Below are 15,398 nucleotides of genomic sequence, written 5' to 3'. Positions count from 1 at the left end.
CTATAGCTATTAGCAGTAGCGAGCTCCACGGAAGAATGTTGCTGCTACACTTGTATATCAGTAGCGCGGGCGCGCACGCACTGCTGCTACGGGTTAGCTGTAGCGCCTTATTAGTAGCGCCGCCTCCCGCGCTACTGATATACCTAGAACCCGTGTTGCTGCTAGGCTTTTTCCTACTAGTGTATACTATCCAAATTACCATCCAAACATTCGAAAAGATACTAGAACACAAAAAAGAAATAAATTCACATAAATTGCGTGTACAGAACAAACCCCTAAATCAAAGGCTAGACTCAAGAAGTCATGATCATACTCGGCGGATAGGATTTTCCGTGAATGTGGTTCGCTAGGTAACTACTTGGGTCGATCATATATATGATTTTGAGCATATGCTCAATATTATTCGTTGCCGGTCCCAAAGCCCGGGAAGAGGAGGAGGGTCCAACCATATATAATTTGATAATTAATTGCAAACATTCATGCCTTTTTCAATATTACCATATTTTCCTTTTTCTAGTTAACTGCTTTTTCCCTTTTTGTTTGATGGGGTTGTCAGACTGTCTAAAGGGACTAAATTTGTTTGGTTTTAATGTCTAGTCTCTGATTTGTCCGGTTTTTAAGCTTACAAGCCAAAACTAGACCAAATATATTTCTTTTTCTATTTAGGAATTTTATAGTAATACTACTACGGAGTACTCTAGAAGATTAGCGGTCCATATTTGAAACTTTGGTGACAGTTGACAACGAAGTACTACGGAGTACATTTCCAGTATAAATGCAGAGGAAGCAGAGAGGAGGCAATTGCAAGGAGACCATCCAGTCATCCAGAGCCCAGGATACCTCGACGACGTCAGCCATGTCCGCCGCCTACGACCGCACGGCCGACCTCAGAGCGCTGGACACCACCTGCTCCGGCGTCCGCGGCCTCGCCGCCTCCGGCATCACGCACCTCCCCCGAATTTTCCGCGTCCCCGACCACCACCACGAATCACCGCCACCGCAAGTTTTCTTCCAAGAATCGCCCTCTTCACCGGCGTCCATTCCGGTGATTGACCTCGGTAGCCCCGACCGCGCCGCCGTGGTCGCTGCCGTCCGCCGGGCGGCCGCTGAGTGGGGATTCTTCCAGGTGACGGGTCACGGCGTGCCTCTGGAGTCTATGGCCGCGGCGACCGACGCGACGCGGGGATTCCACGAAGCCGACGGCTGCGAGGGCAGCGACAAGGCCAGGCTCTACTCGCGTGATCCTGACAAGGCGGTCAAGTACCACTGCAACTTCGACCTGCACCAGTCGCCGGTGGCGAACTGGCGCGACACGCTCTACCTCCGCATGGCCCCCGACCCGCCCGACCACGGCGAGCTGCCGGACAGCTGCCGGTGAGTGCTCTGCAGGTTCCCTAACTGTAATTCCTCCATGGAGATTCGATTACCTGCTTGAGAGTATCTGATGATTGCATGATTTTCACCGTGGGATTGGGAATGGAACCACCTTCACAGTTTCTATTGATGTGATATTTCTCATTGAAATGAAATAAGTTCTTGTTAAATCACACTAATTACTGTAGTAGGTTAATGAGATTTACTATTAATATATTTTATTTATCATAGATACTATTGCAAATATCATTTCTTGTCTTTCTCTGCGTTTTTATCACAGGAGCAATCTACAGGTAGTACTAATGGTTACTCCTTCCATTCCAAAATATAAGTCTTCTTAGAGATTCCAATTCGGACTAAATAGGGAGCAAAACAAGTGAATCTACACTCTAAAGTGCGTCTATATACATCCGAATATAGTCTTTATTAAAATCTCTAAAGGACTTGTATTTAGAAACGGAGGGAGTAGTTTATATCTCAATGGAGTATGTATTGTTAGTGTGAGTTCTTGACTATTGAAAACATGTCAAGAGCTAAAATTGTCCAGTGAAATTACTTCCCACCCCTTTTTGCTGTGAATTTTCAGTAAAGTTTATCTAAATGACCTGTTTCATAAAAAACATTCGGCGCTAACATGTTGATTTGCAGCGATGTGTTGTTTGAATACGCCAAGCAATTAAAGATGTTGGGGAAGACTTTATTCGATCTGCTCTCGGAAGCTCTTGGGCTCAAACCGAGCTACCTGACAGATATAGAGTGCAACCAAGGACAGGTGATAGTATGTCACTACTACCCTCCATGCCCCCAGCCTGAACTCGCCATCGGGACAAGCCGGCATTCAGACTATGGCTTCCTAACCATACTTCTCCAAGATGAAATTGGTGGCCTTCAAGTCCTCCATGATGACCGGTGGATCGATGTCACACCGACACCTGGAGCATTCATTGTGAACATCGGTGATCTCTTACAGGTATATATATTGTGATACTGTGATACATCTGATCCTGAAATATCTATTCAACATATGGGTGTCATGCTTGATCATTCTGAGCTGTTTTGTTTTGTTAAAACAATGTTCAGCTGGCCTCCAACGACGGGTTCAGGAGTGTGGAACATAGAGTTTTGGCGAAGAACGCTGCGCCGAGGGTATCCATCGCGTGCTTCTTCAGCACACAGTTCCACCCTGCCTCGACGAGGATGTATGGTCCAATCAAGGAGCTGTTGTCCAATGAGAATCCGCCGTTGTACAGGGAGACCCTTGTCAGAGATTACGTGAAGCATTATTTCTCCATCGGGTTAGATGGGAAAACGGCGATCTCTGATTTCAGGTTGTGAGTTGTGAGGTTGAGTTTATGTCCTACTTGTCTAATGCTCAGAAAGTGATTGTAAAATGGCAGTATAACTGTCAGAATACTGTATAGTGTAGTGTCAAAAATGCTCTTATATTATGGGACGGAGGGAGTACATGAGTGCACTAGTTTGGTCTTATTGTGCACTGGTACTGTAGCAGAACAAGCACACTACAAAATCTTTATCAGATTCAACTTTCTCGCATGGTTTGTGAACATCTTCCCCTTAATTATGCTTCATGTCAGATCTTGTAATATCATAGGTTGGATTTATGCAGCCGAAGGCCCCGCCTACTGTCAGGCTAGCGGGCATCAAATTCTTTCCTGCAAAATTCTTGATTGCCATCCATTTTGGTTTGTGCTGTTTGAGCATCATAGTGCCCAAACTGCTCAATCTCCACCTGTTTTTCCTCTTCTATCTGAAAGAGCTGCTACTCCATATAAATCAAGAGAGGTCTTGCTGGGAAGTCAATCCTAGTCAGTTAGTTAGGCAATAGTTCGAAGAGAACGGCGATGGGGCTGCCGTCCTGCGGACGGAGTGCTTGCCGGAGACCCGCCGGTGGCTCCCCTCGGCCGTGCCATTTGCGGAGGCATTGGCAACTCTCTTGAGCTTCACCGTGAACTCCATCTTCTGGCGCATCAAACCTATGGCCAGCATATTCGTCGCCGTCTCGACGGTGATGTCCTCCGTCGCGACGACCTCCACGTTTTACACTAACAAGGGATCCCCGATGTTAGTCACAGCGTGCTTGATGTCTGTCTCCGGTGTGGCCAGGGTGAGCGTCACCGATCGATGGGGTAGTTGAGATCCTTTTCCTTGGATCAGTGGCGGAATTAGAAGAGAGAGCATCTCTAACCAATCCCCTAAAAGGTGTAAGAGCATCTATATTCGGACTTCACAAACTTGGTCCCTGCGGACGCGTCCGGGCACGTCCGCGGACGCTGACCGGACATTCCCTACATCCGCGCCTCCACACGCGCGTATCTCATATCCCTCCCCTATATTCATATTAAACTATGCAACGATGATAAAAACTACGTAGATCATGAGCAGACATATAAATGCACAATCGGTTCATCAAAAGATCACAGTCGGAGCATGAACAGATAGCCAAAGTTCACATAATACACATAATATGGCGGACAAGTTCAAACTACATCTAAAAACTTGAAATTAAGACGGATCTTCACCACTTCCTCGACGGCCCTTTGCAACTCCGGTCGTCGGCGCAACTGTAGGAGTCCGCGACAGGAGGTGGGTCCACATCGGAGCCTGGTATGTGCATCCTCGCTGGAATGCTTTCTGTTCATGAGCTGGTCTCCCAACACGTATTGTCGCTGGAATGCTTTCTGTTCATGAGTTGTTCATGAGCTGGTCTCCCAACATGAAGCAAGGAATTGAGACAGCCATCCACTTCATATTGTTAACTGGATGGTGTCGCACTATGCTTTATGAAAGCAACCTAAATAAATTGTTGTAAATAACCCTAAAGATTTCTTTACCTTGAACTATCTTTAAACCTTTCTTCTTGCTTCACTTGATGCTTTTGGACTTCATGCTGCCATTGACCAGAATGTAAACCGTTATATTTCTGAATGCGCTATGTATGAGATCTCTGATGCTACTAATTATTGGACTGCTTCGGGTCATCTATTTCCTTGTGCAGCAAGGATTCTAGATCGGGCGTAGGTCGTCGCCATAAGAGAGCCTGGCTGGCGTGGTCTTCATGCTTGGTGTGGAGAAGCAGGCGAGGATGAGTAGGACGGGCATGGGGAAGGAGCAGCCAGGCCGGAGCTCCGGCGTTGCTCGCATCATGGTCGAATGGAGCCGGCCATCACTATGGGCTGCTGCTCGCCGGTCGTCGTTCCCCAATCTCAGTTGCTCATCTTTGGCTTCACCATCTTCCTCCCCTGATCATGCATCTATTTTAGATCATATAATTATGCTATATCATATATGTTGTTTAGTTCAGACTTGTGCATGTGCATGCATTGGCATTGATTTAGACAGAGATATTGCATGATTTGTACATAAAAGGAGTACGGATGATCTAAGAATAAATGTTCGAATAAAGTTAGTAGTGAGATTTAGGTAGAGGTTACCTGCACTGTTCTGTTTTATGTAGATTCTAAGCTGCAAAATCATACATGGTCATGTTAGTAGTTTGTTTGAGTTGTGAGTTTACGCATTTTCCCTTGGAGTGTTTGTATGTGTGATCACTTGCTTTTAGGTTCCTAGCGGTATATCATGAGAAGTTTTTTACTTTGCACCGGGTGATCAACTACATATTTAGACGAATACACTATTCAGGACCAGGAACATTAAGATTTCTAATGTCGTTTTCCTCTTTCAAGATTGCAGTCTTCATAAGCCTTAGATAGCTAAGGTACATAGTTTTCATTTAACAATGTTTTTATTGTTCTCTCATCTCCTATATGGTGTCTAAGAAATACTAATGTAGACAATTGAAAATTTTAAAATACCTTCTGGCCAATTATGTGGGGTAGGTGCAGCAAGCCGGCCCTCGCGTCGCAGTAGAGTGGAGCCGGCAATTTTATGATCGGTCTCTAAATATTTCAACTTGCACAGTTTGAATTAGTTTTACATGCTAAAGTATATAGTTTGAACATAGGTATTCCTTAATTTTTCATATAAAAGGTTTAGAATTATTAGCCTCGGTGCTTGCTAAAACTCAAAGTTACTAACAAATGCAAAGGTTTCTGTTACAAAAGGTTTAGAATCATTACCCTTGATGCTTGAATTTGGACCTTGCACCTTACTTGGGTAACATAGAGCCAAATGGCGCGTTGTCCAAATACACGTTCAAAACACTTCGGGTTTGACATGGTCTCTATCCTTGATCAAACATAAAGTTACTAAAAAAGGCAAATATTTCTCAACACGAACATGGTTTCAAATGGGTCTCTGCGCCATTTGGCGCACCGGGTCATCTAGTTGTAACAGAGGCTGCACACTTCGGGATGTGGTCTGTCGGCCTGGGGTTGTAGATGACGCCCAGATCCAGGACCCGCGTCGGGCTCGCGAGCTCGACGCCCATGGTGAAGCAGTTCGACCGCCCGAGGGTCTTGTCAACCATCTGGCGTGTCGTAGGGGTGTGTCGTGTTGCGTAGCTTCGGCATGCCAACCTCCAATTTCGGGCACATGTGCTAGTTAACGAGGCTATAAATTTAGTTTGTATCGTTCCATGCTGCTCGCGAGATGCGATGAATATCGACGCACTCTCTGCAGAAGTGCCTCGCTCGATGCAACACACCAGGACAAGAGGGGTATTGTGTGCATCCATTATCTGAAACCCCCCCCCCCCCCCTTCCAAATGGGTTGGTCCACACATAAGATTAGGCTGAGACGCACTACTGGAAAAACACGTCTGCTTGGGTACACCCATCCCCCTCCTCCTTAAGCATATCGACGACTGAGATTACACCATACCCATTCATAATAAAAGGTAGGATAATTTTTTTAAAAGTATGTTGCCCGCGCCGAGAGCCATGCGGGAGCTGTGGTTTGTGATCAGTGCTTGCGGGACTGAAGGCGCTAACCCCTTTGTTTAATGGGAATCTGATTGTGCAATGTTGTCGGCTGCACTAGAGGAGTGCTCTCCGGTTTGGGCTAGGTCGTATGCCGGGAGAATATCAGATCATACCATCACCCAAATGCTCCCATGATACCAATTCAAAATTTTCAATTTTAGATGTGTGTAAAAATTCGAAAAAATTCATGAATGTTCATCCCATATGTATGTACAACCCCTAAAAAATTCAGATCAAAATCCTCAATACACAAAGAGAAACAAAAAAGAGACATTTAACATGAATAGTTTGAATAAAGACAAAAGGATGAATAATGTAAAAACAACACTATTCACATCAGGATTTCTCTTTTTGGTTTCTCTTTGTGTATTTCAGATTTTGATTTGATTTTGTTAGGGGTTGTAGACACATATGTGATGAACATTCATAAAAAAATTTGAATTTTTTTGACACGTCTAGAATTGAAATTTTGAAATTGGTATCATGTGAGCACTTGAGTGATGGTATCACCTGATATTCTCACGTCGTATGCCTCTTGCCAATTCTACTCCATCAGACGTGAAGGAAACAGACTAGCTCGTGCACTAGCTGAAGAATCCAAGGTACATGGTGACTTTCAGGTGATCGGAGATGTGCCCAACAATTTGCGGAAGGGAAAATTCCAGGTGATACCAAATTGTAGGTGCTACGGTGATACAGCCTTCTGGCTCGTTGCATCTCTTATCCGATGGCATCTAAAGAGTTATTATACCCGTGCGCAATTTCAATTTTTTTGTAAAATATTCAAGAACACTTGGGAGCTGTTGGATCTATCCAACAGCTCCCACGAGTCCGTATCATGGTAGCACATAAGCCTTGGTATCACCAGATATCTTCCCTCTACCGGGAGATGTTGGTTTCGATTGTAATCATCTTCCTATGTAATAACTTGGGTCCCATCAGTCTAAATAAAACAAAATGTATAAGAACACACAAAAGAATGTACTACAGCGACCAAACCGGATAATATAGCACACATGACTGGATACTATAGCGAAACAAAATGGTTACTGTAGTATTTTTTCGAAAATACATAGAAATAAATAAATTTGTGAACGAAATTTTTAAAAACCGGAACTTTTTATGAATTTCTAAAATAAACTTAAAAACGCAAATATGTTTTGAAATCTTGCACATTTTTCATATTTTTGAACAAAGTTTTGAAAACAGGAACATTTTTTCAAATTATCAAAAATATTTTAGAACCGGGAACCAGTGATTTTTTTTAAAGGAACATTTTAAAATTTTCAAATTAATTTTGCCAACGTGAAAATTTTCTAAAAATATAAGCAAAATTTAAAAAGCAGGTAGTTTTTTTCGAATTTATGAACGAAATAATAAAAAAGGAATTTCGAAATCCCAAAAATAATTTTAAAGCATGAACAATTTTTGAATTTCTGAATAGGACTTGAAAAATAGGAATATTTTTTAATTTTTGAACTGCGAACATTTTATGAAAATATGAATGAACTTAGAAAAAGGTATTTTATAACTTATGAACAAAATATTAAAAACATGAACATTTTTTCACATTCCAAAAAAACACGAACATTTAAAAAAATAAAGGCACCAATTTGTGAACAAGTATTTAAACATAGGAACAGTTTCAATTTTCAAGCAAAATTTTCAAACAGTGATCTTTTTCTGAAAATATGAACAAACCATGAAAAATGGGAACAGTTTTTGAAATTCCAAACAAATTTTATGAAAACTGCAAACATTTTTTTAAACTGCAAACATTTTCTAAATTTTGGAAAATAGTATGAAAATAGAGAAAATTTAAATTCAAAATAATGTTTGTACTTTATAGAAACTGGTTTTTGACAAAAGAAAAAATTATATGAGAAGGGGAAAATGAAAGGAAAAGAATAAAAATAAATTGGAACAATAAAAATATAAATTACACAAATGGATATAGAAATAAAAGGAAAACCGGCCAGCAAACTTTTGGAGGTTCCGAAAACCAGCGAGGATCCAAAATCCTTTAACAAAAACACAAAAACATTAAATATGCGAACAAACTTTTAAAAACAGGAACTTTTTCTCAATTTCTAAAATATAATTTCAAAACGCAAACATTTTTTCAAATCATGAGCATTTTTCGAATTGGCCAAAAAAGTTAAAACAAGAACACTTTCAAAAATTCTGAACAATATTCTAAAACCGGGATTTTTTCCCGTTTGTGAACAATTTCCGAAAAATAGAAACATTTTTTAATTTTCAGATTAATTTTGCAACTGCGCCTTTTTTTTAAAAATATGAACAAACTTTGAGAACAGGAAACCTTTTTGAATTATGACCAACATTTTAATAATATGAACATTTTTTAAATTCCAGTAAATAATTTAGAAGCAAGATTTTTTTGTGAATTTGTGAACAGGATATTTTTTTAATTTTCAAAGAATATTTGAAACTGCATACATTTTATAAATTTTTGAACAAGTTTCCAAAATAGTGACAGCTTCCATTTTCAAACAAATTTTGAAAGCCTATTTTTTTGAAAATGTGAAAAACATTGAAAAAATGGGATCACTTTTTGAAATTATAAACAAATTTTATGAAACCTGCAATCCTTTTTTGAAACACGATTTTTTTAATTTTTTAGCAAATTTTGTTAATATAGAAAAATTAAATTCAAATAAGGTTTGAATTTCAAAGAAACAATTTCCGAAAAAAGGAAAAAATAAATATGAGAAGGGATAAATAAAAATATAAAAACGAGAATGAAAGGAAAAGAAAAGAACAAAATGAAATAGAACAATAGAAAATGTAAATAATACCATAAAAAAAAAAAAAAAGGAAAACCTGCAACAAAACTGGTGTAGGAAACTTCTAAAATGTTTGTGAAACCGGCAAGGAACGTTCTAGAATGTTTGCAAATCGGCGTTGTTCGTTATTCGCAAACTGGGCCAGCCCATCGTTTTCGTTGTGTGCAAGTCCTAGGCGAAACAGCCACAATTTCTCTTTTTTGCGAAGTCATTTATCTCTTTTTTATCTTTATTATTGTTTGTAACTTGTTTAAAATTTTGGAATATTGTTTGTAATATCAAAAAATCTTTCGTTTTCAAATATTGTTTAAAATTTTATAAAATGTTGTGCATGTTCGAAATAGGTCATGTTTTCAAACTTTTAGTCAGAAGAGCCAGTAAATAAAGGAAACAATCTTCATGTTCGAAATATTTTTTTTAAATATTGATACTTGTTGCATCAGGGACAACCATTTCGTGGTCACGATGAATCAGAAGAGTCGGTAAATAAATGAAACAATCTTAAGTTGATGGAGTATACTATTAGTCAGAATGAACTTGTAGCCAAGGCGTTCAAAACCATCCAACATAATAATCAAATGTTGTCTCCAAAAGTTCAAAAAAGTATTACTGAATGCTTTGTAGAAGAAACCTTGTCTTGTATTTTGCAAGAAAATGGCAGTGATGTGTTCAGCTTATTGGTTGATGAGTATCGTGATATTTCTAAAAAAGAACATATGGCATTGGTTCTAGATAAGCATGGTGGGCTTTCATATGAGAGGTTTGTAGGTCATGTTCATGTTGAGGGGACAACAACTACTTTTTTCAAGTCCAAAATTGATTTCATGATTGCAAAGTTTGGTTTTAGGCCAAAACAAATGAGAGGACAAGGGTATGACAGAACAAATAATATGGTAGGTGAGTTTAATGGTTGCAAGCGAAAATTATGAGAGAGAACAATTCAACTTATTTTGTACATTGTTTTGCTCACGAACATAACTTGGTTGTTGTCCCATGCATTGCAAAGAAAAATACTGATTTCTTTGACATGATATCACTTATGGTGACTGTTGTTGGATCATCTTGCAAGACAAAGGATAACCTCAGATAGGAACATCAAGAAAAACTGGGGAAAGCAATTGTTAAGAATGTGATTGCTACAAGAACTGGGCTAAAGAGCTTTCTCTTCAAAGATCAGGAGATACTATATCGAACTCTCACTATAGAACATTCGCAGGTTTGTCAAAGATATTTCCATTGGTGGTTGATGTGCTAGAATATTTTGAGGAAGATGATACTGATCCTATAAAGAAATGTCAAGCCAGTGGGATTCTAAAATATTTTCAATCATTCGATTATGCATTACATCTACATAGAGGATGATTATATTTTCAACAGTAGTCTATCTAAAAGCTTTCAGAGAAAGGATATCGACATTGTTAATATCATTTAGAATCACTAAGAGAGAGCTACAAAAGCCTAGATCTGAGCATGGTTGGAATGATCTTATAGACAACGTACATTCTTTTTGTGAGAAGAATGACATTTTAGTGATGGAGATGGAAAATTATTATGTGAATCCAAAGAAGACAAGGCAAAGGACCTGTATTAACAGCGAGCATCATTATCAGATCAATAATTTTTTTTCTATCCTAGATATGTTTGTGGAAGAGTTAAATGCCAGATTCAATGTTATAATTTTGAGTTACTTTGTTGTATGTAAGCTTTAAGTCCAAGTGATCCGTTTTGTCACTATAATGTTGAGAAGTTGATGAAATTGGCTTAGTTTTACCCTGATGACTTCAATGATCGGGTGGGTCTTGAGCATGAACTTGATCTCTATTTGGATAATGTAACCCATGATACAAGGTTCGCTAGCTTGGATAATATTGGTGATCTGGCTGAACTGATGTTGACTACAATGAAGCAACTTTCTTATTATTTAGTGTACTGACTTATAAAGCCATCACTTTGCATGTTGCCATTGCGACCATTGAGAGATGCTTATCAGCTATGAAGATTGTGAAGTATTCTCTATGTAACAAAATTAGTGATGATTTTATGAACCATAGCCTTATCTACTTTGTAGAAAAAGAATTGCTGAAAAAATTCTGAATGAAGTGATAGTTAAAGTTTTTCATGCGGTGAAAGAACAACATGGGTGAAACGAAAGGTAATGCTCTACCTAAAGCTGTTGTCCTTTTTTAATATCGGCATTCTTCATTGTTTTCACTCTCCCTCAATTTGTTCATGTCATTCTTTTTTGTAGCAGGTTTTAGATTAGAGTGTTAGAACAATGTGTCAATATTCTCATTTGGAACTTTGGAAAAAGATATTGTTATATTGATGTGATTAACTTTATGTCAAATGGTAAGTTTCCTTTCACTTTTCAATGAACTTGGTTACCATGTGAATAATGAAGTGATTGTGCTCACATTTTAGTTTACATGGATGCTTTTGCCTTCTTGCTTTCTTGGGTCCACCCCTGCACATATATCATACAATACAACGCATATATGTATATAACCAGGCACATATATATCAACCAACAAGCACACATACATAGGTCCATACAAGTCACGTAGACACAAATTAAGAAGTTTACAAGCAACAAGTCACATAGACTCAAGTTAAGTAGTTTACAAGCATATCACCACCGTCTAAAAACAAGCATCATCAAGTTCAGAAGTAAATTACCTAGGAGCACCATCTCCATGCCCAGATCATAACACTGTGTACAACAACTTCAGCTTGACAACCAACTCCAGGTAGCTTGTAATTAATATTCAAAGAATCAAGTTAGCTCTCCCTAAACAACACCGCACAAGATAAAGGTGCTTGGAGTAAACTTCAACCAAAATAACCCAAATAAGCCCTAGGTCATGGCTCTTCAGATTGTGCAAAATAAGTGGCATGTTGCTTGTCAAAATAAATCGTCTGTCACTTGCCAAAATAAGTTGCATGTTGCTTGCAAAAACTTGGGGCTGCCCAAACAATTTTGCATCATCAAATACATAACATCATCTGCTGGAACTATTTCTTTCCTCCAAATGCCCCGAACGACGGGTGTTTGGGCACCGTGGCTCCGAGAAAATGGCTAGTGTTTTGATGGATTTTTAACACCGTGGCTTACTTATACAACAAACGCACAATGCCGCCGCCTCCTCTGTCCAATAAAAAAGAGCTTAGGGTTCCTCGGCCTCCCGTTGGCATCGCCGCCGATCCGCCTCGTCTCCGGTGGCCCTAGGTCCATGGAGTCGTGGTGGACCCTGGCCCTTGCCAGCGGGAGGGATCTTGCTCCATTTTTAGGTGTTTTGTGAGTTCGTTTAGGTTTGTGTCTTACTCAGGAAGACGAGGCCCTGAAGTTGGAATAAGGTTCTCCCCGTGTAGACCCCGTTCAGGTGATGCGTCTAGCGTCGTCAGAGGGTGTGTGGAGGTGTGTCTCCGGCGGATCTCGCAGGATTTAGTCGGTGATAGTCTTAGGTGGATCTACCTGGATCCAGTCTTCGTTTGTGCCTCTACAGTTTGGATCCTTTCGATTATACTTCTCTTCATCAGCGACGGTTGTTATTCTGGTGCACTGGTTCTCTGGGGCAGTAGCACGACGACTTCCCGAATGTCTACTACTCCCTGCGTTCCAAAATAGATGACCCAACTTTGTACTAACTTTGTACTAAAGTTAGTACAAAGTTGAGCCATCTATTTTGAAACGGAGGGAGTACAACAAGTTTGGCCTAGCTCCGAAGAGAGAGGGACGATAATGGTCATCGCTAGGTGGTCTACAGACATGGGTGTAATTTTGTTTTTGTGTTCTTTGTGCTGCCATGGCGTGATCCAAGAAAGTTTCCTCGAAAGAAAAAAAAATTCTCGAAGTCATAGCGAGGTATAGAAAGCAAGTAAAGCAAATATCTAACAATTGTCGTTTTGTTGGTGTGAATGGTGATGTGGCCGGCCACATCTTCCCTCTTGTACTCCCCTACCTACCTACTCCGTATTAGATGTGGTTACATCAGAGCGGTTGAAGCACGTACGAGTCCGTGCAACTGGGGAGGCCCAAGGCCAAGCGAGCCACCTAACTCCCACTTGGCCGGATTGGTCGGTATAGACGTACGTGTAGCACGCGCCACCCATCTCATAACCCGCATTCGTGGCCATCCATCCTCCCGTCCAACGGAACTAACCCCTTCTCCTTCTCCCGGCGGCCAGCTTTCCCAACCAACCCTTCCCGCCTATATCTCCCGCCCCCCACACTCGATCGTATCACCGCACAGCATCTGCCATTCTTCTCTGCCACCGGCTGCATCCTGCAAACCTCCATCTCACAGCCGGCCGGCCACTGTTGAGATAACTAGTAGCTAGTAAATCGGCCGCTGGTACGTACGTAGAGATCAATGGCGGCGACGATGACGGTGGAGGAGGTGAGGAAGGCGCAGCGGGCGGAAGGACCGGCCACAGTGCTGGCGATCGGCACGGCGACGCCAGCAAACTGCGTGTACCAGGCCGACTACCCGGACTACTACTTCAAGATCACCAAGAGCGACCACATGGCCGACCTCAAGGAGAAGTTCAAGAGGATGTGTAAGCAATGATTTCCATTCTTCCTTGCCGTATCTTAATTTTGCCTTTTCTCGGATGGACAAGACACCTAACAAACAATGCTTCATTTCAGGTGACAAGTCGCAGATCAGGAAGAGGTACATGCACCTCACGGAGGAGATCCTACAAGACAACCCCAACATGTGCGCCTACATGGCGCCGTCTCTGGACGCGCGCCACGACATTGTCGTCGTGGAGGTCCCCAAGCTCGGAAAGGCGGCGGCACAAAAAGCGATCAAGGAGTGGGGCCAGCCGCGGTCTAAGATCACCCACCTTGTATTCTGCACCACCTCAGGTGTGGACATGCCGGGCGCCGACTACCAGCTGACCAAGATGCTCGGTCTTCGCCCGTCCGTGAAGCGCCTCATGATGTATCAGCAGGGCTGCTTCGCCGGCGGCACGGTGCTTCGCCTGGCCAAAGACCTCGCTGAGAACAACCGCGGCGCGCGCGTGCTAGTGGTCTGCTCGGAGATCACCGCGGTGACCTTCCGCGGCCCGCACGAGTCCCACCTCGACTCACTGGTAGGTCAGGCGCTCTTCGGTGATGGCGCGGCCGCGGTGATCGTCGGCGCGGACCCCGACATGTCCGTCGAGCGCCCCTTGTTCGAGCTGGTGTCTGCGAGCCAGACGATTCTGCCGGACTCGGAGGGCGCCATCGACGGCCACCTCCGGGAGGTTGGCCTCACCTTCCACCTCCTCAAGGATGTGCCTGGGCTCATCTCCAAGAACATTGAGCGCGCCCTGGAGGATGCCTTCAAGCCATTGGGCATCGATGACTGGAACTCCGTCTTCTGGATAGCGCACCCCGGCGGGCCAGCAATCCTTGACATGGTGGAGGCCAAGGTAAACCTGAACAAGGAACGGATGCGCGCCACCAGGCATGTCCTGTCCGAATATGGCAACATGTCAAGCGCGTGTGTACTCTTTATCATGGACGAAATGCGCAAACGCTCCGCCGAGGATGGCCACACCACAACCGGCCAGGGAATGGACTGGGGCGTTCTCTTCGGCTTTGGCCCCGGCCTGACCGTGGAGACAGTCGTCCTCCATAGCGTCCCCATCACTATCTAGGCCAACTTATGATCTCTCCTTCTCCATTTATCTGCGTCGTGGAAAAATCTATTGTGTATTCTACCGTATGTGGTTTGTACTAGAAGTGTTGGCGTGCTTTGCTGCACCGCCTGGGCCATAGCGTTTCTTTCCTCTGCTACGCATACCTTGTTTGTTGTTGAGATCGTGGTGGTTTGAACTATTGATTCGCGTAAATGAAAGTAACCAATTCGATTTACGTTGAAACCTAGAAATCAATCACTATCCAGTTTGACTACCCGACGGCATACACCTCAACAATAACCCGTTGAGTAATGACACCAAATGATTGAGTTTAGTAGTCCCTCATAGGAAATTATTGACTATAGATATGTTAATGCGGAGAGGAAAAATTGTCCGAAGCACGCACACTACCGGAAGCGCAAGGGGCGTGCAGCTCGACAATCGTTAGATCGAGCACCATCCAGTGACCAAGAGTTGTCCTTACAATTGCAACAAAAGTAGTGTTGCCGAAATCCTTGCAAGAAAGCTCATGTTGCAAGACTTTTATAACATAGTTGATGTTTCATATATTGTTTTTCCGACTTCGTTTGTTGCGGAAGTAACATTTGCAACAGAGATGATGTTGCAGGGAAAAAATGCAGTGAGGATGATGTTGTAGAAACACCGCCGTCATTCGTTGTTGCAATTG

General features: G+C 42.2%; 2 protein-coding genes across 2 annotated transcripts; both read left to right on the top strand.

Moving 5' to 3' along the window:
* The first annotated feature begins 726 nt into the window (after window positions 1–726).
* On the top strand, window positions 727–2,917 carry LOC123048248 (1-aminocyclopropane-1-carboxylate oxidase homolog 1-like). The gene is made up of 3 exons (XM_044471385.1): window positions 727–1,374; window positions 2,023–2,344; window positions 2,455–2,917. Exons 1-3 carry the CDS (start codon window positions 776–778, stop codon window positions 2,707–2,709), a joined length of 1,176 nt encoding a protein of 391 aa, XP_044327320.1. The 5' UTR covers window positions 727–775; the 3' UTR covers window positions 2,710–2,917.
* Window positions 2,918–13,260: 10,343 nt separating this feature from the next.
* Window positions 13,261–14,846, top strand: LOC123051070 (chalcone synthase 2). The gene is made up of 2 exons (XM_044473827.1): window positions 13,261–13,639; window positions 13,731–14,846. Exons 1-2 carry the CDS (start codon window positions 13,453–13,455, stop codon window positions 14,726–14,728), a joined length of 1,185 nt encoding a protein of 394 aa, XP_044329762.1. The 5' UTR covers window positions 13,261–13,452; the 3' UTR covers window positions 14,729–14,846.
* The last annotated feature ends 552 nt before the right edge of the window (window positions 14,847–15,398 follow it).

Source organism: Triticum aestivum, chromosome 2D (genome assembly GCF_018294505.1).
Source record: "Triticum aestivum cultivar Chinese Spring chromosome 2D, IWGSC CS RefSeq v2.1, whole genome shotgun sequence".
Lineage (NCBI taxonomy): Eukaryota > Viridiplantae > Streptophyta > Magnoliopsida > Poales > Poaceae > Triticum > Triticum aestivum.
The sequence above is the reverse complement of the archived record's forward strand: the minus strand, read 5'-3'. Positions and strand labels throughout refer to the sequence as shown.